Below are 26,747 nucleotides of genomic sequence, written 5' to 3' on the forward strand. Positions count from 1 at the left end.
ATTGGATGGAATAATACAGCCCAAAATTTCCAGATAAGAAAAATATTCTATAGGAAAATACTCTAATATCACAAATAAATGTTAAGACTTTATTTAAGACGACTGCAGAAACCAATGCCTTAGAAAAATATAAAGCCAACCAATTAAATCTCCAACAAGCTCCCTCTTTGGTTGATATTTTTTAAGGCAAAACAAACCAAATAACAAAACACGTCAGCAGAAGATAAAGCGTTGAAGGACCAGCGTGCTGAACCAAACTCATTCTCCCTCTTTTGTTTGACTTACAAAACAATGAAAGCCAACTGCAAAATATAAAAAACCAAGACTTTAGGAATGGTTGAAATCAGACAAAACAATATTTTCAATACAGGACTTTCTAGACAAATAATAGACATTTCAAGCACAACACTACCATCAAGATTCTTCCATATAACATCAAACTTAATAGAACTAACTTTAGTAACATCATCAATAGAGCCAAAGATAAATGTAGTGATATTTTTAGGGATCACAACAGAGAAATTAGCGCAACCTATATGATAGGTTTTTAAAGGATGTACATTTTCTACATTAATTCCCCCAAAATTATGTTGATTATTTGTCTTAATTGCTAATTTTGTTGGTAAAACGATCTTTAAAGTATTTTGGAGTCATTACAAGAAAATTGTGCCAAAAAGACTAAAAATGACCAAGAAAATCAACAAAAGGAAGAGAATCAAGTAAACACTCAGGAGAACATCGAGTAAGGCTGTTGGATCATCAAGCACCGAGTATTTAATAGAATACTGTTAAATAGCATCAAGTAAAGACTATCGAGTATCAAGCCGTCTTGCATCGAGTCATCGAGTTTTGTTTGATTCATTTTACATCGAGTTAAGGTATTCAAGTAAAGAGCATCCACAGCGTCGAAGATTGAGTATTGACTGTCGAGTATCGAGGAGCGAGAATTAAACAAAAAACTCGATGCGCTCATTCTTCTTTTTGGATTTTGACTCAATCAAACCATGCGTTTCACGATGACTTCCTGCTGATATAAAAGAGTTCAGTTCTTCAGAAAATCAAAGAGAGATCATTTTTTTAGAAATTCCATCATTTTCTTGAGAGAAAAACTTAGAAGAAGAAAAACCCATTTTTTTTAGAGAGTGATTCTTGTAATTTTTCTGTGAGATTAAGTCAATTTTGTACTCAGACTTGTCTCAACATGCAACCACCAATGGAATGCTTAAAGAACTTCAACTTCCATGAGTAGGTAAATCTTTTTCTTGGGGTACTATATAATTAGGCATTTTCTTGAGACTTTTCTTGAGACTTTTCTTGAGACTTTTCTTGAACTTTCTTTCATGTAATTACTTTCTTTTGAATGTTCTTGCTGAGATTTAGAACAAAATTGATTAAGATTGAACTGATGAATCAAGATTAATCAATTTTTGTATGCAAAAATTACATGGTTCTATAACAAAATAGTAATTGTAGTTGCAAGAATTAGTAGTCTTGATAGAAAATGTGGACTCCTTTTCCTCTTTTCTTTAAATAATCTATTAATTTAGAACATTCATGTAATCAATCTTGAATTTTCATTCTTTTGATTTCAAGTTTGGAATAGTTAAGAAAACCCATGAGTTTAATGCAATTTAGGGATTAGTTGTGAAATGTCTTTAAGCAGCAATTGAGACCTAGATTAAGGTTAATTGTAAAATTAGCTAATTAGGGCATTAGGAATTTATTCTTAATGAACTATTGATTAATCTAATTGCATGATTTCTTATTAAGTAAATGATAGAATTTCCTAGTTATATAAAATCCCCAATATTTCATTTCATTGAATTTTATCTCACATTCTCTTTCTTATTTCTCTCAACAATGAATTTTCCATATCAATTCTTGTCTTTTGCTTAGTTAGTTTCTTTTAGTTCTTAAAACAAACAAAACCCCTTATTTAATCTTTTGCATTTAGGAATTCAAATAGTCAATTTTTAGGCCAATTATTAGCGGTTCTCTTGGGATCGACCTCTTACTTCCACTATTACTATGTGTTAGTTCTAGTTGTAGTTAGAGTACAAATAAACTTCATTTGTTTTGGGTAGACAGGATTAACGGCACCTACTTTATACCAAACACTATACAAGGAAGGTTGATTTTCTCAATTAAGGCATACACACCAACAACTTTGGTTATGAGCTTTATTTACAAGTGGAAGCACGGTGGAAGCTTCTTCTTATTGGGTTTTATTCCTTAAAACTAGTAGATATTCGTAAATGTTATTAATTGATCGCCATCAATAAAGAGTTCTAGATGTTAAATCAATAAATTTTATTGTTTTTATTGTTGTCTATTTTGTCTTAATAACCCTAAATCCAATAAACTAACATCCAAGGCTGTCTTATAAACCTTGAATTGTATGTGAAGACATACAGGGATCAATGTTCAAGATATAGCCCAAAGGGTCTACAGTATAAGGATAAGGCTAGATACCTTATCCTAGTAACACTATGGATACAACTCACTTTGTATTTGATACAAACGTAATGATCTAATGTGTTCATGTAGGTGACACACAAGTGGGGATATTCTATGCAATGAGTTTGCATAAGATTGGACCACGAAATAGTAACCATTGGATGTAACAACGTTGACTAGTTAGGATTCTATTTCAATAGGATGACCTAGAGGACTTAGTCTTAATCCTGAGTATATTATGGACTCCTGTTCACGAAGGATTGTCCTTTGATTTATATGGGTGAGGGTGGTCAGATCACCAACCCAATATGCCTATCATTTTGGGGACAAGACCGAGTGGGGAGTTAGAAACATAATAATACAAGAAGTAATTCACTCCTTCTCACCTTAAAGGTAAGTAGATGAGTGTTCCCTTAAGTAGTTTCTCCAGAACTTAACAAAGGGCCCTACCCTCTCGTTGGCCTAAGAGGGGTTTCTGTTTATTGGTTGAACCATAAACAAGTTGTTCATTATAGGAACATTGGTATTTAAGAAGTCAAAGGTAACCCAAAGGTAAAACGGTAATTTTACCCAATTGGAGTTAAAAACACTCGTGAAGGACTAACTTGTTGGCATTGGTCTATATTCGTGGACACAAAAATATATCTGTAGTGAGAAGAGTACAGTTATGGGTCTTTAGTGGAGTGTACCACATTTAACGAATATTGATTAATTTAGTTGATGAGTTTAGCTAACTAATCTCATATCGTTGGAGCTTCTGATCTACAGGTCCACCAAGTCCTCTCGTTAGCTCACAGAGGATACTTAAGAGAAATAATTTGAATTGTTCAAATTAATTTAAGGAAACCATATATTAATGTGATTAATATATAATTAATTATGGATATGATCTATATTTGGAAAGTAATATTTGAATAAGATTCAAATTAATTAATTCAAGTGAATTAGATTCATAAAGAATTTATTAATAGAGAGGTTTTGCACATATACATGGGATGCATATAATAATTAAATATATAAACTAAATTGGGTTTAATATATAAATAGTTATTTAATTATTGTGCAAACAAAAATTAAATAAGTATTATTTAATTCAACTAATTAATTAAATGGACTAAATAATTAAATAAGTATTATTTAATTAATTATAGAAAAGAAAAATATTAGGAAAAGGGCTTGACCCTTTCTCTATATAAGGACCTCCCTATGGCCCTTTGGGAAGATATAATATACACATTCTCATACAGTCTCATTGCAGAGAAACTCTGATAATATACAACACCTTAGTGTTACTGTGCAGAATTTTATTTAAGCCTCTATACTCTCCGAAACCCTATTCTCCTCTCGTTCTCCTAATAGTTTGATACCATCTATCCACTATTGGAATCTTAAGAGAACAACGAGGTTACTCTCGCGGTAATGATCGAGATTGCTTAAGGAGTTGTTCGTGATCAAGACCGTTTGGAGATCCATTTGTTTGAACCTTAAAGAGGCTTGTTCGTGACATTAGAGAATCTGCAAAGATAAGAATCGTTCTAATCTTTTCCCTAATGCATGTTGATTTACATGCTTATATATTCTGTTTTGTATAATGATTTTGTTTAATGTAAAATCAATTTGCGGGATGCAAGGCATTCTAACACAATGCTTCCGTTATGGGATTCGATCTCATTCCTTCATTTGGTATCAGAGCGAATTCCTTGCATCTACATTCATCGTATTTTTCGAAACAAAATAATTTAGAACTGTGTTTCATATTTTGCATTATGGAACGTTTGAATATTGGTTTGTAAAATAGGATGTTTTCGATTTTTGAACTAGATTACTTTTTAATTTGATTAACTTTAAGGGCCCACTATATTTTTGGGCAATTTAATTCTTACTTTAAGTCTGTAAGTTCGTGTTCATCGATAGAGTAATGGTTGCTAAAGAGATCGGGAAGAAATGGAAGTGTTTGGGGCGAGTTCAGAGTAGAAATCGTGCAGAATGGGAGTGTTCTATCAATCAGCATCATGATGCTGCTATCGTAGCTTTGCAACGTAGAAAGGTTGAGGCGTTGAGTAGTAATTGTAGCATTGCAACGCTGGCCTCAGCGTTGTGACGCTCTGAGTTTTGACGGACTCAAGGCGACGCGTACAAGAAGCAGGCTGGGTGATTTTAACCTAATTCTCTTTGTAATTTTAATTATTTATTCATTAATTAAATTAATATATTAGTTATATCAATTTAATCAATTAATTTTATATTAGGGTACCAAAATCGGTCCAATTTTTACTAATTAATTTATTTATTCATTAGATAGATGTATTAAATTATTTTTTGCATTCATATTACATATTATATGTCAAATAGATTAAAAAGTACCCACTTGATGGAACGAACATATGCGCAGCGAAAGAAAAACGGATCTAAAGTACTCTAATTAGGTTAATTACAAAGATAAACATGCAATAGAAACAAATAAAAGGGGAAAAGAATACAACTTTTGTAGACTTTGAATCTTCTCCCCAAATTAGCTCCAATCTTTTCATGAATGGTTCGTAGACCACCACGAGAGTCTTCCTAACTATTCTTCGACTTTAAAATAGGATGGTGAGATCCGGTGAGTAACTAATTTAGAGAGGAAAAATGTTAAGTCTTAGAGAGAAAATTATTAAGAGATTAATCTCATCCAATTCCACTATGACCAAGAGTTTTTGAAAAACAATAAACACTCTCTTTTAAAGACCATAACTTGAGTTTGATGAGAATTTGACACTAAAAAATCCATTAACTCAAAGTGCGATTTAGTGGGGAAGTGTCTTTAAACGAAGACAACGCTTAGTCATGCAAGAGTTGACATTTCCCACACACAAATGTTGGATTTTTCCACTAACTTGGTCAAAGTTTGACTCTCAAAGTCCAAAGTCAACAAATTTGACTTTTTGACTCTTAAAAATCAAAAGTCAACAATTTGACTTCAATAGCATTTTTTACCTAGTCAACAATTTGACTGTTCATACAATTTTGACCAATTCTATTTAATTCTAAAAATAAATTTTAAAATTAAATTAATATTAAATAATTAATTAAACAATTTAATTAATTCAATTTAATATTAAATCCAACAAAAATTCCAATCAATATGAATCACTATTTATAATCTTGATATTTAAATCTTATTTAAATATCTCCTATTTTCTCTCTCTTTATGTTTAATTCACAATTAAACATAAGATTAAATATATCGTATATATTTAACACTTTGCTCTAAAAGCCGAATTTGAACATTTTAAATTTGTTCGTCACATTGTTCTAAGGTTTAGTCGGATATGAGCTAGTAGGGGATCTCATGGACCTATAGATTATGGGCTCCAACGATCCACGATTAACGGCTAAACTCTTTAACCTAATTAACCATCATTCATAAACTACCGGGTCACTCCACTAAAGCCCAATAGTTGTACTCCCCTCATTGTAAATGTATTATATCCACTCAATATAAAAGTTAACTCTTCACAAGTGGTTCGTAATAACGACTAGGTCAAAAGTTGTTTTACCCCAGATATTACATCTTGCTTCTTAAGTCCCATTGATCCTCTAATGAACAATTGGTTTGTGATCCAATCACTAAACCAAGTCTCTCTCGGGCCAATGAGAGGGTAGGGCCCCTTGCTGGAATCAGCACTTAAGGGAACAACCTCTCTACTATCCCTGAAAGCGGGTAAAAGTAAATTCCATTTTGTACCCTATGTCCCTAGCCATCTACCTGGTCTTACCCCTAAAATGGGAGGCTAAAAGCCAACCCTCACCCATGCAGGATAATCCCGAATAAACAGGAGTTCATAGTTAGCTCAAGATTAAGGTCAATTTTCCTAAGTCGTCGCTTTGAAATAGTCAGTATTAAACAATAAACAGTGTTATAAAGTAAGAGTGGCTTAGGCTCCCTCTAGGACCATAAAGCTCTTCAAAGTGTTGCACTCAACAGATGAAGAACATGCATAACGAAATACTGAGCAAACGAGCAAGAACATGATGTAAAATAGTTTGGCCAAAGTACAAAAAACGTCTTGCTCAATTAAACAAATGCGAGAACCCTAAAGGGATTGGAAAACTCACTTTAAATAATAGAATTTTATCAAGGAAATAAGTCCTTATTTGGAATAGAAAGTCGCACTTAAAAAAAGGAACAAATCGGACTAAATATCACAAACAAATATTTTTCTTTTCAGATAAGAAAAATATTCTACAAGAAATATTTTGATGTTGGATGTTAAGACTTTATTTAAGACATCTACAGAATCACTGTCTTATAGAAAATAATAAAGTCAACAAACCAAATCTCCAACATAAAAGATATGATATTGTTTAAAGAAAAAATTGATACGATTGAATTGATGCATTTGAAAATCTAGCCTATCAAATGGGTTGTGTGAACTAAATTGAAAGCTAAAAATTTGTAGGAAATAAGGGTTGATTCTACAAGAATAGTACATAAGGTAGGATCAAAAGTGATTTTAACAATTTAATGCACAATAATCTCACTAAACACTCAAAATAGTTGATTTTTATGTAATCATTCTTAACACTTTCAAAAGCAATCCGATGTAGGATAAAGTATTTAAATATTGAAGATTGGTATCAAGAAAATACTTCTTTACCCTAAAATTAATTCGTGCTCCATTTATCCTGTTCGGTTTCTTAAATGAGTTTGGGTTTAATCACGTAAACTCGATTTTCATAGTGACTTAGAAGATTCATCTCCTTTTTAAATTTAATAAAAAACACACCCAAATCAGAAGACAACCATTAAGAAGATGAATATATAAACTTTAATAAGGAAAATTAACAAATTAATTTGAGCTTAAACTAATATAAACTATCTAACAACCAAAAGGAAGCGAAAAAAAAAGAAATAAATAAAAAAGCCATGTTGGAGAATCTGCCTAAAAAGCATTTACAACTCAATTGAATTTGAGACCCGAAGAGTTGGAGCATTTAAGTTGAGATGAAGGCATCAGGCATCAGGCATCAGGCATCAAGAGTAGAATTTGAAGGTCTTGGCTTGAAGAATGATATTCCTTAGTGCTCCAATAGGGGCCAGCACCATCAATAACACTCCAATAATTATGCATATCTGAGATTGAAATTTCACAAAATTATTAATTAACCCCAATCAAATTAATTTCTGATATGTATAATAAATTAATTAAAATGTAGAGGGAAAATTTTAAGCACTTTACCCAATTAATAAACCAAGAAAGGCTATAACGTTTTGGCTTTTTTATGGCAAGCCACATAATGCAAGGCAACTGCAAAATTAAAAACACGTCAAATAGATACAAGAGATTTTATATTGGCATGACCTTTTCAAGGAAATTAAACAGCCTAATTTAGAATATATAAAGGATTATATTGTTTGATTAGCTTACATAGTATGTCGTGGGAGCAAATGCAAAGCCTCCAAAGAAACTGAGAAGTCCACCAAAGAAAGGGAACGTCATAGCAATGAACATAGTAAGTGCTACAACAACAAAATAATTTATCATCAAACATAAGAGGAAAATTATAAAATATTTAAAATCAAGTATAATAAGGCAGCTTTAATTCAAACCTTGAGACCTCTCGGTCACTAACACATGCTATATATTAGTTTAACAGTACTCATTTGGCAAACCGTTTAATTTAACAAAATAGACAAAAAAAAAAAAAAAAAAAATCTTTTCTCTTGACAACATTTCAATTGTAAGGGGAAAAACGTTACATTTTCTATTATTATATATATAATCATGAGTATAGAAACATTACTTTCCCAAGATAAATCACCTAGTTCTAAACATCACTGGACTCCACTCATAGTGTTTTACGAAGTCTGACTTTCGAGTTACATTCAGGCGGGATATAAACTTCAAATTGAAACAAAAAAAAAAAAAGAAATTATGCCTAAAATGACCACTCAATTTTTAAGTTTTTGACAAATAGGAGAGAGAAAGAGAGAATAAAAAATGAAGAATACTTAAGTGCATATCAACTATCTCTATATATCCAACTCTCATCACACATACCAAAAAATAATTAAGATATTCAAAGAAAGATGTCAAAAGAATTTTCCATTAAAAAAATTTAGTCCACAAATATGATTAAAAATAAAGATATTTAAGAAGAGAGAATTAATTGTACGTACCAACATAAGTAGTTCGAGTAATGAAACGAAGGGCACGAGAAGGCTCAAATTTTATTTTCTTAACCAAGAAAGACTCCAACATATCAAAAACAGGCATAGCAAAGATTTGGTAGCTACCAATGACATGAATGACAACGAACAAGTTAGCAGCAATGATGAGCCATGTAGGTCGGTTGAGGGAGATAAGGATGTTGTCCTGAACAGAGTCACCAAACACCAAGTAGCCGACCAACGCCACGGGGAAATAGCAGAGTGCCACCACCAAATAAGCAACCACCACGCCTTTCCACATGGGCTTCTTGGATGGGCGGTCCGGTGTGGAAGGGATGGTGGCTTGAATCTCAAGCACCACGTTATGGCCTGCAAATGCAAAAGCCACATCTCCCAAGGCTGACAAGAAGTTGAAGACATTGCCTGTTGTTGTTGAGGCTCTGTGCCCATAGCTCACATCTGGTAGCACACCCTTGTGAGCTGAAGCTACCCATGCTATAGTTGAATAACTGCAATAATATAAGTCATAACCAAGTTTTCATGTATATAAAAATAAAACATAAGGACTGAAATAACCATATTAACGTGTAGGACTAAAATGAACTTTAAAAAAATAAGGATTAAAGTCGTATTTAAACCTAATCAATAATAATGCAACTTTTAAAAGAATTTAGACCTTTTTGAACGATGTGACAAAAGAGTAATCCTTGAGTGCGTAGCTATATTCATTGTTATTTTTCAATTAGGAATACTTCACCTTAGTCAAAGACAATGAAATTATAAAAAAAAAAAATTTAAGAAAAAAATTTACACAACATCTGCGATGGACTAATTATGGCTCTTTATTTAGTAATATTTGAGCCAAAACTATACTCATCTCAATGCATTCCCTTCAATCATAAAGAGGATGTATTCAAGAATTTCTCTCTTTAAATTAATAAAAAATTTAATAAAGATAGCTACCTCAATGACATTATAGCAGCAGCAAGGGAGACGAGAGTGATGGAGTTAAAGCTAGGGAGATGGGGAAGAAAGAAGTGGACTGAAGCGAAGATCATGATGAAATAAGTGGTTTTGATGGGCTTGCAGCCATGGCAAGCCAAGTCGTGGATCTTCTTCAAAGAGTTTCCGCCAGTGATCATGTATACAATGTTGACACCAATTTCCACCATTAGTTGTTGCGGCACCACCAGCCATAGACCCAGTTTTTCCCCAAACGCGTGTTGTCCAAGTTCGTGGTACCTGTCGAACCTCTTTCCCGGTACCACCTCATGCATCTCCACCATTTGCCATAGCGTGTATAATGTTATTATCCAAGATAGTACTATCACCGCCACTCCTGGTCCCCTATGGCCAAACACAATAGATTAGTGGATAAAATATTTATTATCTTTATTAATAAATTAGAAGGCTTTAAGACTATTTAATACGTAATTAGACAACTCTATTAGATAACATGATATTTCATCTTAAAATTAATTAACAATGTGTACATAGCTCATGTGTATCTTTTTAGACAAATTTAAAGGTTCTAAGTTGATCGTATTTAAAAACTACGTGTGACCACAATTAGACCTTCAAACTTTAAATGATAAAAATAAGATTTAATATTTGACCCTCAAAATTATAATAAATGATAAAATTTAAATCCTGTAAATTTCAATAGATAGGGCTCAATTTTTGCTATTAAAAGGCGGAGGGTTTGGGATACAATTGATTTTGGTAATTTATCCTTAAAATATTAAAATGTAAGAAAGGTTGATCGGGTCGGTCAAATTATGGAAAGAAATAAGAAAAGAAGAAGAAAGGGCGACGGCGGTACCAGCCGAGTTGCGACATGGCGTAAGGGAGACCAAGAACTCCAGCGCCGACCATGGCGGTGACATTGTGAAAAGCAGAGTACCACCAGTTTCCCTTTCTGGATTGCGTAATCGGAAGCCAGTCGTTCAAATCTACTTTCTTCACTTGATCCGTCGTCGTTTCAACCGGTTTCTGCTGATCTCCTCCATTATTGTTGATTTCCATTATTCTAAATTCCCTTTCTCTTATTTGTTTCTCCCTTTACAGAGTTCACAATTCTGTTAGTGCAAAGATGGAGAAGTTGAAAATGCTATTTATAAAGCGCTATAACTGAACACTCTCTATTAGGATTAGGAATACGTTTTCTTATTTAATTAGGAAACTAATCAAATAATTTATTTCAAAAGCTGTATTCTCTTTTTTAAATTTACGTTTCTAGATTATGGATGGTGTCCTAATCCAAATAGGTTCAATGTTATTTGGAAGTTTATTAAGAAATAGATTTGTAGATTTTTTTTAGATTAAAGCTAAATTGTTGGCGTCTTGGTTTTTAAATTTTCTAATTTTTTGTATGTTAGGAATATGAGGAATATTTTGTTGAATATTATGTAGCGTTATAAATATTGTTGGACAATGTTTATTTTATAATTTAGTATTGATTTTTGTTATAGTTTATTTTAAAGATTATTCCATGCATTTTGAATTGATTAGTTATTAACCGGTGTTTAATTTAGGATGTTTGGATTCAAAACTCTTAATTGGGAGAGTTGATTGGCTGATTTGTAGGGGTTAGATATTAAATAAATTTTTTCAAGATTTGGCTTTTAATTAACATGATCATAAAAATAATATAATTATCTTATTTCAATTAGGTGTAGAATTAAGATAATTAAGAAAAAAGGTTTAATAAAAAATTAAATTGATTCAATCAACCATTTTTTTTTTTTTACAACAATTGTGGTATGGGGGATTGAACCTCCAACCTCTTAAATCGGAGTGCATGTTCAACCATTAATCTTCGTCCTCATGGATTGTGGGAGTTTTATTTTTAAATTTGATAAATTAAAATAATAAAAATTATATATATTTAAACAATTTAAACCAACCTCATTATCCAATCAAAACTTCTAGACTATGAACTCTAATTCTAAAGTTAGATCTAGTTTGATAAGCATTTGATCTTTAGTTTTTGTTTTTGAAAATTAAACACTTAGATATTACTTTCACCTTTAAATTTCTTTCTTAATTATCTACTTTTTACCAATGTTTTAAAAATCAAGCCAAATTTTGAAGAAAAAAAAATTGTTTTTAAAAGCTTATTTTTATCTTTGATATTTGACTAAGATTTTAACCATTATACTTGATAAACATGCAAATCAAGGTAAAAAAAATGTGAAGAAAATTAGTTTAATTTAAAAAAAATTAAAATTAAAATGATTATCAAAATGGGTCTAAATAATTAATTTTTTAAAGAATTTTATAGATGTAGAAAATTATTTATGATTTAAGAAATCTACTAAATTCCACTAATGATAGTTTCAAATTTTTGTTTAAACGATTATGATTTAGGAGTTTATCGCGGATAGGCTATCAATCAATTAAAAGTATATAAATAATACTTTCTAATACTAAAAAGAAATTATTAAGAATACTCTTTCTTCATTATTGCAGTTATAATGATAGTCATTGACTTTGTAAATAAAATTGTATAAACTCTACCAACGATAATTATTCATAAACTATATATATATTCTAACAATAACACAAATCTATTAGCGATAGACATATATAAACTCTAATATAATTATAGTTCTATTAACAACAACATAAATCTATGTTGAATCAAATTATCAATCATAAAAGTCGGTCAATAATAGATAATAATATTAACACTATGAATCTATTTATTATCACTATTGGTCTTCTAATTCGGATAGTCTATCAGTGATAGACTTTCAATCATTCGTATAAGATTTTTTCTTAGAAACTTTCTAGTCTTTTTACATAGGTTGGATATAGATTTTTCTATATTCTTAAATAGTTTTAGGATCGGTTAATTTTGCTATTAATTTGGTTTATTGTACCATACATGTAATCGGTCAAAAAATTTATTCTTTTTTAATTCCTAAAAACCTAAATGATGAACAATATTTTCTGTAAAGAACTAGATTCTCGTGAATTCATCGTGAGAATCTCCACCCTAAATCTGATAAATTAAACAAAAAAATCTGTAGGTACAAAATAAAATGGTGGACAAGGATGAAGACCCTATGTCTATGTTTTTTTGGTATTTGGGCTGCTAAGTTGAGTTTATATGTTAGGAGTATCTAGAGCAGTTTTTCTGACATAAATTATATGTTTTTGTGGTGATTATTTTTATTTGAAAACTTTTTTATTCAATAATTCTACATATTTTTTTTTAATAAACTATGGAATACACTTTGTTTTATTTTTTTTTAAAGAAAGTATAGATGTGCTGTTAGAAGTTTTGGGAAATGAGATTTGGAGTTTAGTACTTTTGGATCATGAATTTAAATTTTTTTAATTTAAGCAATCATTTTATAAATTTGTGCATGTAACGTTTCTAGTTAAGTTGGACAAAATTATATTTGATTCATTGGAACAAAAAAAAAAACGGATTTATGTTGTAAGTAAAATATCTTCAAAATGTAGTTATAATATAATGATCTTATTAATGGTGATATTATATAGTTGGCACAAAAAATGTTAACTAAGGTCACATTATCCTACTAAGTTATATGATACAAAAGAAAATTTATATATGACATGGGCCAACAAATGACCAAATCTACTTACGTAGAAAAATTATATAAACGTCCATTCAAACCTTCTATCTGATGAAAATATTCAACAACTTACTTCCACCTTCCAAACTCTAATTGATACTTATCCTTTTGTCATAATACGAGCTTATGTTTGGATTAATTTGGAAAAATATTTTTTAAAAAGTAAAAAAATAATAAAAATATTTATTTATTTATTTATTATTATTATTATTATTTGAATAATGAACAACAATTAACTCATTGTATTTCCTGGAGGAATATAGTTAAATAAATGGGAAACCAAAGTTTGTAATCGGATGTGGTTGTCGGAGCTCGAAGTTGGTTGCATGAAGGTGGTATTGAAATTAGTTGCTGGAGTTTTGTTGTCAGAGGTGGCTGTCGAAGCTCGGAGTTAGTCGTTGGAGTTGCTCGCTTCAAGGTGGTCATCAAAGGTGACCTTTGTTTGAGTTTGTCATGAGCTCTTATGCTGAGTGAAATCTCTTTTCTGACCTTGATTTACTATACCTTGTTGGCACTCTTTTGCCATAAAAGAAAAAGTCCAATATGGTCGGAAATGTCAAAAGTGATTTTCGGAGCCTACGAAGATGGTTGTCGGAGTTGTTCATCAGAGTTTGTTGTCAGAGGTGGTTGTTGAAGCCCAAAATTGATAGTCGGAGTTGGTCGCGTGAAGGTGGACGTCGAAGTTGGGTCACAAGCATCGGAGGTGGTGGTCAGAATTTGAAATTGATCGTCGGAATTGTCATCGAAGGTGAGTTCGTAGTCTGGAGTTGGGTCCCAGAGTGTGGCAGCTATAGTTGCGGACAGTGACTTATGGTGGAGCCATTGAAAACATTGGAAGAAATGAGAGTTGAGGATGAGTTGAGGTGAGGTAAAATATACAACTCAGCTCCACCAACATTTAAATTTGGTGGACCAAACATTGAATCGATATATTATACAACTCAATTCAACTGATGTTGGTGAGCCAAACACCCCTAAATTAGTTTATATCCCAACTCATCAAAGTTAAAATATTTAAAGATAAATGTAAATTATATTTGGGCGTAGTCAAGTATGATTAGACAATTCAATCTGATAGAATGGCCAAAGATGGAAATTTTGTACGGATGACCTAATTTTTGGGTCCAAAATGTCAAATGACCCATTTTTAAAAAATAATATCAATTGACCCTCTACTTATGTCATCACGATTGAGATTACAAAAATGCCCTTCTAGTCTCGCTCAAACTCAACGGTCGCCCCACTCTACTCAAAATTATCGTACAAGTGTCGTTCAACCTCGCTTTGCAAAACCATCGTCCATCTACTGTCGTAATCAAAGTTCTCTACTGGCTTAGTGAATTTAATTTTTGTCTTCCATGTTGTGTTGCGTATGTTTAGGTTGGTTTCATTTGATTGGTCGTCACGTTCATAACTAGTTTCGGGGTTTAATCGGTTGCATCTGTTTTTTATTTTGGGTTTCGATGTGTTCTGCATTGGTTGAGGATGAAGAAGATATAGTTAGAGTTAGACAAGGTAGTGGACGAGTTTTGCGAGAGTGAGATGGGATAAAGCGATTCAAGAGAAAGCGAGATGGGATAGAGCAATTCGAGCAAAAGCAAGATGGGCTAGAGCGAGATAGGCTAGAACGAGACGAGTGAAAGCGAGATGGGCGAGAGCGAGATTAGTAAAATTAGCGAGATGGGCGAGAGCGAGATTAGCAAGATTAGCGAGATTTTAACAGTATGTTTTGTTAGTGATTTTTTAGTACGAATCTGTTAATTGATAAATGAATGTTCATACAATGTAGGAGTAATTTAAGATGTCAAAATCTTTGAAAATTCGTGAAGTTGATAGGTTTCCCAGGCAAGTAACTTGCCCGGCCCAAGTTACCAATGCCAACAAGATTGTAAAGCAGAAGCTTACCGGAAGGTAGTTAGAGATGTTCAAGAAAACAATTTTTGGTCACTTTCTAGACATTGAACTTGTATTCAACAGCCCACTAATCCACCATATGTTATTGAGGGAAGTGAAGAAGTCAGGAATGGACTCAATTAGCTTCTTTGTCAAAGGAAAGGTCATCACATTTTCGAATGACGACTTTTTATTAATCACTGGTTTGTGGCGGCCTCCTATGCGAGTTGGACAGAGTGAGGAGTCCTCACAAGAACTTTTTACAAGGTACTTTTGTAGTCGGTCGACCTCATATGCATTCCACTTGAATTTACTAGAAAAAAAATATAAAATATTGGTATTTGAAAATGACGATGATGCTATGAAAATTACCCTAATATATTACACAAGGTTGCAATGATGGGTAAAAACAAGCAAAAGAATGTTATCGATCGTACTCTATTTGACAATGTTGAAGACATAGACTACTACAACAATCTTGATTGGGGTACAATTATTTGGTAGAGGACACTCGACACCCTGAAGACTGTACTGAACGACAAGGTTGGTTTATACAAGGAGACAGGGAGGGAAAATAAAAATTATGTTGTGAAGTACTCACTCCGTGGATTTCCCCAAGCATTCCAGATAGATGTTCCTTAACTTAACTTTATCTTTGGTTTAACATTAACATAGTTATAAATTTGAGTTGTTTGGATTTAGGTGTGGACGTACGAGATCCTATCGTCAATAGCAGGGAACGATGCCACTCGAAAAAGCAAGGTAGCCATTCCTCGTATATTACGGTGGTCATGCTCCCACTCGGTGTCATTCAAAGCACTCGAAAGAGACATTTTTTAGTCTCAAAATGTAAGTATAATATATGAAGCAGCAGTATGTTTATTCGGTAGTTAAATGTACACTAACCATCTTACTGGGTTCCTTAATGCAGACAAAATTCAAATCGGGTCTTGTCATGTCCGATGTTGAGAAGGGATTTCAGGACACCCCAATTGATAGACGGGTTGTAAGACAAGAACACTCTGATACCGAGAGTTCAAGGAGCTCTAGTAGTTCATATAGTGGCAGTAATTCAGATAATAATAGTTTAGAACGTGGGGAAGGTGAACAGTAGGGTAATTCAGAAGGTGGAGTGAGGGATGACGAATCTGATGGGGACCAACACATCTACCAGCCTACTTACACCCCTAGAGAGGATATGTTTCATGATGTGCTGGTGGGTGACGTAGTCTTGAGCCTGAGGAGGAGTGTTCTGTCCCGGAAGTTTCGAGCCACAGGGAGGGAGGCAATGTTGATCCTGGTGTATATGCGTACCTGCGGAGCATTGACAGCTCAATATCGAGCTTGGATGCCCGTGTATTGAACCTAGAGATGGACACGAGAGCATGAAAGCACAATTGTCAACTAGTTTGTCTCTATTACAGTCTATGAAGGGTTCCACGATGTTTGAGACGACGAGGTCTCCCACTCCACAGACAGGCTAAGATGCCACTACGTCCTACATCTCGACTGTACGTGTTGGATCGATATGGCAACCCTAGAGGGGGGTGAATAGGGTTTAATTAAACCTTTTTTTCTAAATTAACCCAATTAAACTAATTAATACACTTTTTATAAATAATAAGAAAAATTCAAATTATGTAACAAATAAGATGACAAAAAATGTGATAATTTAATTCTATCAAATTTTAGCAAATAAATGAGAACAAACTAAAACATACAATAAATTGCTTAAATTAATTGCAAAAATAAAAAGGAAAGAGTTAGAGAAGAAGAAACCGTAATTTTATAATGATTCGGTCAAACTCGATCTACTCCATTCCCCAAGCATTTCTTGGAAATTTGAATAAAATATTTCCGACTCTTTCCACGGATTAGAGCCCAACCGTTACACCACCGCTCCTTTTATGGGTTCAAGAGCAAACCCGATCCTTTCCACGGTTTAGGATCAAACCGTTACAAATGTTGGAATTTTTGAAGAACACAATACAACTCTCACTAGAGTAGATTTACAAGTTTCGGCTGTCGAATGCTCGGAGTTAGTCGTTGGAGTTAGCCAGCTCAAGGATGGTCATCAAAGGAACCTTTGTTGATTGTCGATGAGCTCTTATGCTGACGTGAATCTCTTCTGACCTGATTACTATACCTTGTTGGCACTCTTTGCCATAAAGAAAAAGTCTTATGGTCGGGGAAATGTAAAGTGATTTTGGAGCCACGAAGGATGGTTGTGGAGTTGTTCCATCAGGTTGTTGTCAGAGTGTGTTGAAGCCCAAAATTAGTCGAGTTGGGACGCGTGAAAGTGGACGTCATTGGGTCACAAGCATCGGGAGGTGAGGGTCAGAATTGAAATTGATGCACGGAATTGTTCATCGAAGGTGGTTCGTAGTCTGGTGGGTCCCAGAGTGTGAGGCAGCTATAGTTGCGGACCAAGTGACTTATGGTGAGCCATGAAACATTGGAAGAAATGAGATTTGGAGGATGAGTTGAGTGAGTAAAAATATACAATCACCACCAACATTTATAAATTTGGTGGACCAAACATTGAAGCGATATATTATTACAACTCAATTCAACTGAGGTTGGTGACCAAAAACACCCCTACAATTAGTTTATATCCCAACTCATCAAAGTTAAAATATTTAAAGATAAATGTAAATATATTGGAAGCTAGTCAAGTATTGATTTGACAATTCATCTGTAGAATGCCAAACGATTGGAAATTTTGTACGGATGACTTATTTTTGGGTCAAAATGTCAAGACATTTTTTAAAAAAATTAATATCAATGACCTCTACTTATGTCATCACGATAGATTACAAAATGCCCCTTCTAGTCTCGCTAAAACTCACGGTCGCCCACTCTAGCTCAAATTATCTACAAGGGGTGGTCGTTGCTGTGAAGGCCTCGCTTTGCAAAAAAACCATCTCCATACTGTCTAATCAAAGTTCGTCACTGCTTAGTGGAATTTAATTTTTGGTTTCCGTGTCTATGTGGGGGTGTTGCGGTATGTTTAGAGGGGTGGTTCATTTGTTGGTGTCAACGTTCGAACTAGTTCGGGTTAATCGGTGCATCTGTTTTTTTATTTGGGTTTTCGATCGTGTTCATGCATTGATTGAGGTATGAAGAAATTAGTTAAGTTAGACAAAGGTAGTGGCCGAGTTTTGCGAGAGTTGAGATGATAAAGCGATCAAGAGAACGCGAGATGGATAGAGGCAATTCGAGCAAGCAAGATGGGCTAGGAGCGAGAATAGGCTAGAACGAGTACGAAGTGAAGCGGAGTAAGGGCCGAAGCGAGATAGTAAAATTAGCGAGTGGCGAGAGCAAGATTAGCAAGATAGCGAGATTTTAACAGTATATGTTTTTGTTAATGATTTTTTAGTAACGAATCTGTTAATTGATAAATGACATGTTCATTACAATGTAGGAGTAATTTAAGATGTCAAATCTTTGAAAATTCGGTGAAGTTGATAGGGATTTCCCAAGGCAAGTAACTTGCCCGGCCCAAGTTACCAATGCAACAAGATTGTTTAAAGAGAGGCTTACCGAAGTAGTATTAGAGATGTTCAAGAAAACAATTTTGGATCACTTTCTAGACATTACTTGTATTCAACAGCCCACTAATCCACCATATGTTTATTTGAGGAGTGAAGAAGTCAGGATGGACTCAATTAGCTTCTTTCGTCAAAGGAAGGTCATCACATTTTCGATGACGACTTTTTATTAATCACTGTTTGTGGGGCCTCCTATGCGAGTTGGGACAGAGGTAGAGTCCTCACAAGAAATTATTTACAAGTACTTTTGTGTCGCGACCTCATATGCATTCCATTGATTTACTAGAAAAAAAATATAAAATAATGTTAAATTTGAAAATGACGATGATGCTATGAAAAATACCCTAAACTATTACACAAGTTGCAATGATGGGTTAAAAACCAAGAAAGAGAATGTTATTCGATCGTACTCTATTTGACAATTGTTGAAGACATAGGATCTACTACAAAATCTGATTAGTGGGTACAATTATTTGGTTAGAGGCACTCGACCACGACCCTGACAAGAGCCTGTCTGAAGACCAGGTGGTTATAAGAGACACGGGGACTATATAAAATTATGTTGTGAATACTACTCCGATTGGTATTCCCCAAGCATTCCAGATAATGTTCTATAACTTAAACTATATCTTGTGGTTTTACACATTTAACATAGTTTAAATTTGAGTTGTTTTGGATTTAGGTGTGGGACCGTACGAGTTCTCTATTCAGTCATCAGCAGGGAACGTGATGCCATCGAAAAGCGCAAGGTAGCATTCCTCGTATATTCGGTGTCAATGCTCCCATCCGGTGTTTTTCAAAGCACTCGAAAGAGACATTTTTTGTTCTCAAAATGTAAGTATAATATATGAATGCCAGTATGTTATTCGGGTAGTTTAAATAGATACATACCATTACTTCTGGGTTCCTCTTAATGCAGACAAAATTTCAATCGAGGTTCTTTCATGTCGATGTGGAGAGGATTTACAGGGACACCCCTCGAATTGAAGACGGGTTGAGTAAGACAAAGAAACACTCTGATAACCGAAGTTCAAGGAGTTAGTATTCATATAGTGGGCTAGTAATTCAGATCAATAATAGTTTAGAACGTGGGGGAGGTGCAGTAGGTAATTCAAGAAGGTGGATGGAGGATGACGATCTGATGGGGAACCAAACATATACCACCACTTACACCCCTAGGAGAGGAATATGTTTCATGATGTTGCTGTGGGTGAACTGAGGTCTTGAGCTTGAAGAGGAGTGTTCTGTCCCCGAGAAGTTTCGAGCCACAGGGAGCGGAAATGCAATGTTGATCCTGGTGTATATGGTACCTGCGTGAGCATTGGACAGTCAATATCGAGCTGAGAATTCCCGTGTATTGACCTAGAGATGGACTACGAGAGATGAAAGCACAATTGTTCCTAGTTTAGTCATATACAGTCTTGATGAAGGGTTCCACGATTTTGAGGACGACGATGGTCTCCCATCACACACGGCTAAGATGCCACTACGGTCCTACATCTCGACTGTACGTGTTGATCGCAATATCGCGAACCAACGAGAGGGGTGAATTAGGGTTTAATTAAAACCTTTTTTCTAAATTAACCAATTAAACTAATTAATACACTTATTTATAAATAAATAAGAAAAATTTCAAATTATGTAACAATAAGAATGACAAAAAATGTGATAATTTATTCTATTCAAATACTTTTAGCATATAAATGGAGAACAAACTAAAACATTACAATAATTGCTTAAATTAATTGCAAAAATAAAAAGGAAGAGTTAGAGAGGAAAACGTAATTTTATAATGATCGGTCAAACTCGATCTACTCAGTCCCCAAGATTTTCTGGAAATTTGAATGAAAAATATTTCGCGACTCTTTCACGGGATTAGAGCCCAGACGTTACACCACGCTCTCTTTATGGGTTCAAGAGCAAGGCCCGGAATCGCTTTCCACGTTTATATCAAACCTTACAATAAGTTGGAAATTTATGACGAACACAATACAACTTCTCACTAGAGTAATTTACAAGGTAAGCACTCAACAAGTTTTCCTTCACATTACCAATAACACTATCTCAAGAGATAAATGAGAAAAGAAAAAAATTGGAACTTTAAAAAAGCACAATGAAACTTTTCAATTTAGGGATTACTGAGCAATGTAAAATTTGTTGCGTTTAAAACTTGGAGACGGTGAGTATCGGTTTATAGAGAAAGGAAAAAACTTTTTAGGAAATTCACAATTAATTTGGAGCAAATTCGGAGTTTTGGAAAGAAAAAATCGATTTGGTGGGAATTTAACTGAAAACATAGTCTTTAGATACAAAGCAAATATAATTATTTAAATTCCTTTTCTTTTTGAAATTCATTTTCTTTTTAAATTAATCCAAAAATAAAAAAAAAACATATGCATATGTACAAAAAAGAAATCCATAATAGAGGATCGACACAACGAACCGAATTTGATTATCTTCATGCATAAGATGTATACTAGATTACCCTAGTATAAAGATTTCAAAAATCTAGCCACTTAGAACACAAACATAAAATATATTTAAAATCGATTTGCCTTTTAATCATTTTTTATTTTAAATTCATTCTTTTTTAAAGTCAATCCAAAATAAAAACATACATGTGTAAAAAAACTGTCGTTAGACACAAACATAAAATAATATTAAATTTATTTTCCTTTTAAATACTTTTTAATTTCAAATTTTTTAATTTTTAAATCAATCAAAAATCAAAAATTCATATATGTTAACTCTTAATGATCACCATTAACCAATATGTGCCACATGTCTACATGCAATATGGTCTATTATGTCACTTCATCCACCACGGATATTTCTCTATAGATTTGTTTCGGTATATCGTCTTCGTTTTAGTCGCCGATTTGAGTGATTCAAGAGGTGTTGGAATCGTTGTTCTGAGCTCTACACTATATGGACATATTAAATCACTAAGATTTTTGTAATTAAAATTGATTTGTTATCATCAAAATATTGATTAATTAATTAATTAAATTTAATTAATTTGAGATAAGGCCAAAAAGCCAACAATCTCCCCTTTTTTTAGATGACAACCTTCACAGAAAACATAGCTGAAATAACATTCGTAAACCTATATTAACACAATATAAAATTCAATATCACATCAACAGCTCCATTCTTAAAATTCATCTCAAAAAAAAAATAAATTCTGTACCCCTAATTATACAATCCAAAATCATAAAAATTTAAGCATATTTTTCTTAAACTTCTCCCCCTTTGAATTATTCAAAAAGAAATATAAGAAAAGATTTAGTACTACATACAAATGTTTCCCTTAAAACAGTGAACATCAAAGTTAGCAACATACCCTAGAATTAACACATGTTTTCCATTATCCGTCCCCTAATCAGAAATGGCTTCTAAAGATTATACAACGTTAAATTTAAAAATCAAGAGGCATTACAACGAATAATACCAAGCTCAAGCCTATTTTTGCAAAAGTTTTCTCATTAAATGCTTGGAAAAAATATCCGCTAATTGATTATTAGAGCCTACAAATTCAAGAGTAATATTATCATTTTGCCACATGTTCTCTAATAAAGTGATGCCTAATATCAAATTAATAGCACTAGTTATTATCACAAAATAGGCCACACTTATTCAAACTTAATCAAAATCACGAAATTTTGTTTATCCAAAGAATTTGAGCACAAAACAAGCAACCTCAATATATTCGCTTCGGTAGTGGATAAGGGCAACCGAATTTTTGCTTTTACTAAAACAAGAAACTAAGGAACTACCAAAATTGACAAGTCCCACTAGTACTTACGGTCGAGTAAACTACCCGCAAAATCCGCATCGAATATCCTTACCAAATTAAATTCACACATTTCTAGGATACCATAAGCCTAAATCAATAGTACCAAACAAATATTTAAAAATTCTTTTACAGCATGTAAATGTGATTCCCTTAGGACCAAGATTGAAATCTAGCAACCAGACATACACTAAACATAATATCGGGTCTAGCTGGCGGTTAAATAAAATAAAGATCCAATCATACCTCTATAAGTTTTTATATCCACACACTACCTTTTTCATCCTTGTCAAGCTTAGTGGATGTGCTCATAGGAGTTTTTCAATTTTACCTTCATTGAATTTGAACCTTTGAGCAAATCCACTTGTGTATTTTTCTTGACTTATGAAAATACAATCCTTGAGTTGTTTGATTTGGAGTCCAAGGAAGAAGCTAAGTTCTCCATCATACTCATCTCAAATTCCACTATGCATACACTTAGAAAATTCTCACACAAAGATGAATTAGTTAGCCAAAAATTAATATCATTCACATATATTGTACTATAAAAGCATATCATTTTCTTTAGTCTTAATAAAAAGAGTAGTATTCAATTTTACCCATTTTAATCCATTCTCAAGCAAGAAATTACTAAATCTATCATACCAAGCTCTTGGAGCTTGTTTTAAGCATAAAAAGCCTTTTTCAACTTATAGAATGATTTGGAAAATCAAACATTTCAAACCCAGAGGTTGTTCTTCATAAAACTTCCTCCATGATATAAACCATTTAAAATGCACTTTTCCACCCATTTTATACAAAATGAATATTCTTATAAGAAGCAAAACAAGCAACATTCTATAGCTTCTAATCTAGCAACAGGTGCAAAAGTTTCTTCTAATTTATTCCTTCCTCTTGAAAATAACCTTGAGCTACAAATCTAGCTTTATTTCTAAATGATGTTTCCATTTTCATCCATTTTATTTCATAAGACCCATTTAGTTCTAATTATAGAGCATGAGAGGCCTAGGACTAACTCCAAACCTATATTACTTTCAATATTGATTTTAACTCTTCTTGCATAGCTAAAATCCCAAAATTCATCATTTTCAGCAATTTTTATAACTTTTGGTTCAATTGAGAAACCAAAAGCAGATTATTAAACATATTAAAGAGGAACGGGTTTTCACACCTTGTTCGGGATCACCAAGAAATTAAGTCTTTGGGATGAAAAAGGAGCATACCTCCACTCTTAGGCATGGATGAAGAACTAACTTCGTTCTTTTCGATTAAGTTCACCTTTTGCTTACTTGAAACAGTTTCCTTGCTTTGTCACTAACAAGTAAATCTCCAAAATTTCCTTGTAAAACATCATTATAAATAGGCTCATTAGAAATAACATTGCAAGATTCATCAAATACTACATGCATAGATTCTTCAATTACTTAAGTTCTTTTATTGAAAACTCTATAAGCTTTACTAGTAGAGAATAGCCAAGGAAAAATACCAACATCCGTCTTAGAAATCAAATTTTCCAAGTTTTTCTTTGTTATTCAAAATAAAACATTTGCAACCAAAAACTTTGAAATATCCAATATTGGAATTTTGTTATGTCAAAGTTCATAAGGAGTTTTATCTAAAGAATGTCTAATTAAAACTCTATTTAAAATATAAAAAGCGGTGCTAACGGCTTCGCCCAAAAGTATGTAGGTAAACCATACTCATGCAACATTGATCTAGCAAATTCTTGCAAAGTACGATTTTTCCTTTCAACTACACCGTTTTTGTTGAGGAGTTCTTGGAGCGGAGAAATTATGAGAAAAATCATTTTCTTCACAAAAAATTTCAAAAGCATTACTATCAAATTCTCTCCATGATCACTCTCTAATATTAGAAATAAAAAAACCTTTTTCATTTTGAACTCCTTTTGCAAAACTAGAAAAGCTTTTCAAAGCATCATCCTTATCTTTTAGCATCAAAACCCAAGTAAATCTTGAAAAATCATCAACTATCATAAAGCATAATAGTTCCCTCCAAAACTAGCAATTCTAGAAGGCGCAAATAAGTCCATGTGTGATAGTTAAAGGGGTCTAGTTGTAAATATTACATTTAAATTGAAAGAGGACTTAGTTGCTTACCCATTTGACAAGCATCACAAACTTTGTCTTTTCAAATTTAAATTTGGGAAGACCTCTAACCAAAGAATTTTTGGAAATATTTGAAATTAAGTGCATGCTAGCATGTCCTAGTCTTCTATGCCATAACCAAGAATCATTATGCAAAGCCATAAACATTTATCATTAATAGGACATCATTCAAATCAATAGTATAAACATTTTCATCTCTATTTCCAACAAATATAATTTTCTTTTATCACTAGCATTTTCAATGATGCAATTCTTTTTATCAAACACAACTCTAAAGCCTTTATCACACAATTGACTAATACTAAGTAAATCATGCTTCAAACCATCAACCAAAAGTACATTTTCGATTAAAATAGAAGATTCATTACCTATACTACCTTTACCAATTATTTTACCTTTCTTGTTGTCACCAAAGGTACAAGACCTTCATTCTTTTTGGAGAGAGAGACAAACTTGGATGGTCTCCCGTCATGTGCCTCGAGCAACCACTATCCAAGTACCACTTGTTTTTTTTAGAGCTTTCAAACAAACCTCATCATTTTGTTCATCCTCTTTTGCACTATAAGCAATGAAGGAAAAATTGGCCACTTCTTCATTATCACTCCCACTTTCGCTTTCATCGCTATCATCCCAAGTAGCTTTCATTGTTTTCTTCTTGAATTTCTTGAGATTGATTTGAGAAAAGGAAAATCGGTTCTAATATGACCTGGCTTCTTGCAATTCATAGCATATTACCTATCCTTTTTGTTCTTTTCACCTTTTGACTCTTTTGGTTGGGAGATGCTTCTTGAATTGTTCTTTCTCTTAATGAAGTTCTTATGCTTACGTGAAAAATAGGCAACATCATCTTCATCAAGGTCGTCTTCATCTTGGGAGTCAACTTCTAAAGAGATGATCTTTAAAGCTATACTCTTTTCTTTCTTTTTCTTCTCATCCTCCATGTTTTTCTTGATCTTTATCTCATGCGTCAACAACGAGCCCATGAGTTCATCAATGGAGAGAAGATTTGAGATCATTTGCCTCTTGAATTGCGGCGACTTTAGGCTCCCATTGTTTAGGCAAAGACCATAATAGCTTCTTTATCTTCTCAAGATTTGAGTACTTTTTCCCAAGTTCTTCTAAAGCATTGACAGTGTTAGTAAATCTAATAAACATATCGAAAATAGCTTCATTTTCATCAATTTTTAAACATTTCATATTGATGAATTAACATGTCAATCTTTGTTTCTTTTACTTGACTAGTTCCTTCATGAGTAATTTCTAATTTATCCCATATCTCTTTAGCGGTTTTGCAAATAGACACTCTATTATACTCAACTTCATTCAAAGCACAAAATAAGCAATTAATAGTTTTGGCATTTAAAAGCATGCTTTTCTTTTCATTTATTGACCATTCTTCCTTAGGTTTTATAGTGCTAACACCATTAACATCTTTTGTTGAATTTTAAAATCTTCCTCAACAATATCCCATAAATCATAATCAATAGAAAACAAGAAAAATCTCATTCTATTTTTCCAATAACTATAATTAGTACCATTAAAGAAAGGAGGCTTGTAATAGATTGCCTATCGATAAAAGGGATAAAACCTAAAGTTGTCATAGCTCAAAAACAATTAAGTTTATCAAGAAATAAATATTTCAAGAAGAGCAGCCCGCTCTGATACCAATTGGTCGGATCAATATGGCAACCCTAGAGGGGGGTGAATAGGGTTTAATTAAACTTTTTTTTTCAAATTAACCTAATTAAACTAGTTAATACACTTTTTATAAATAATAAGAAAAATTCAAATTATCAAACAATAATATGACAAAAAATGTGATAATTTAATTCTATCAAATTTTAGCAAATAAATAAGAACAAACTAAAAACAACAATAAATTGCTTAAATTAATTGCAAAAATAAAAAGGAAAGAGTTAGAGAAGAAGACACCGTAATTTTATAGTGGTTCGTCAAACTCGACCTACTCCACTCCCAAGCGCCTCTTGGGAATTTGAATAAAATCTTTCCGACTCTTTCCACGGATTAGAGCCCAACTGTTACACCACGCTCCTTTTACGGGTTCAAGAGTAAATCCGATCCTTTCTACTGTTTAGGATCAAACTGTTTACAAATTTTGAATTTTTGAAGAACACAATACAACTCTCACTAGAGTGGATTTACAAG

At 33.0% G+C, this 26,747-nt stretch overlaps 1 protein-coding gene across 1 annotated transcript; it reads right to left on the reverse strand.

Annotated features, from left to right (window-relative positions):
- Window positions 1-7,474: 7,474 nt before the first annotated feature.
- Window positions 7,475-10,636, reverse strand: LOC120091878 (lysine histidine transporter 2-like). Its single transcript, XM_039050028.1, has 6 exons — window positions 10,434-10,636; window positions 9,575-9,958; window positions 8,621-9,120; window positions 7,869-7,960; window positions 7,680-7,748; window positions 7,475-7,573 (listed from the first exon to the last, which is right to left on the reverse strand). The coding sequence occupies exons 1-6, from the start codon at window positions 10,634-10,636 to the stop codon at window positions 7,475-7,477; spliced, it is 1,347 nt and encodes a 448-aa protein (XP_038905956.1).
- Between the last annotated feature and the right edge of the window lie 16,111 nt (window positions 10,637-26,747).

This window comes from Benincasa hispida, chromosome 11, assembly GCF_009727055.1.
Source record: "Benincasa hispida cultivar B227 chromosome 11, ASM972705v1, whole genome shotgun sequence".
In the NCBI taxonomy this organism is placed as follows: domain Eukaryota; kingdom Viridiplantae; phylum Streptophyta; class Magnoliopsida; order Cucurbitales; family Cucurbitaceae; genus Benincasa; species Benincasa hispida.

Coding starts and splice junctions, on each gene's coding strand:
- LOC120091878 (XM_039050028.1), bottom strand. CDS start 10,636: ATGGAAATCAACAATAATGGAGGAGATCAGCAGAAACCGGTTGAAACG. Junction 9,959..10,433: donor GCCATGTCGCAACTCGGCTG/GTACCGCCGTCG, acceptor GTTTGGCCATAG/GGGACCAGGAGTGGCGGTGA. Junction 7,749..7,868: donor TTGCTCCCACGACATACTAT/GTAAGCTAATCA, acceptor TTAATTTTGCAG/TTGCCTTGCATTATGTGGCT.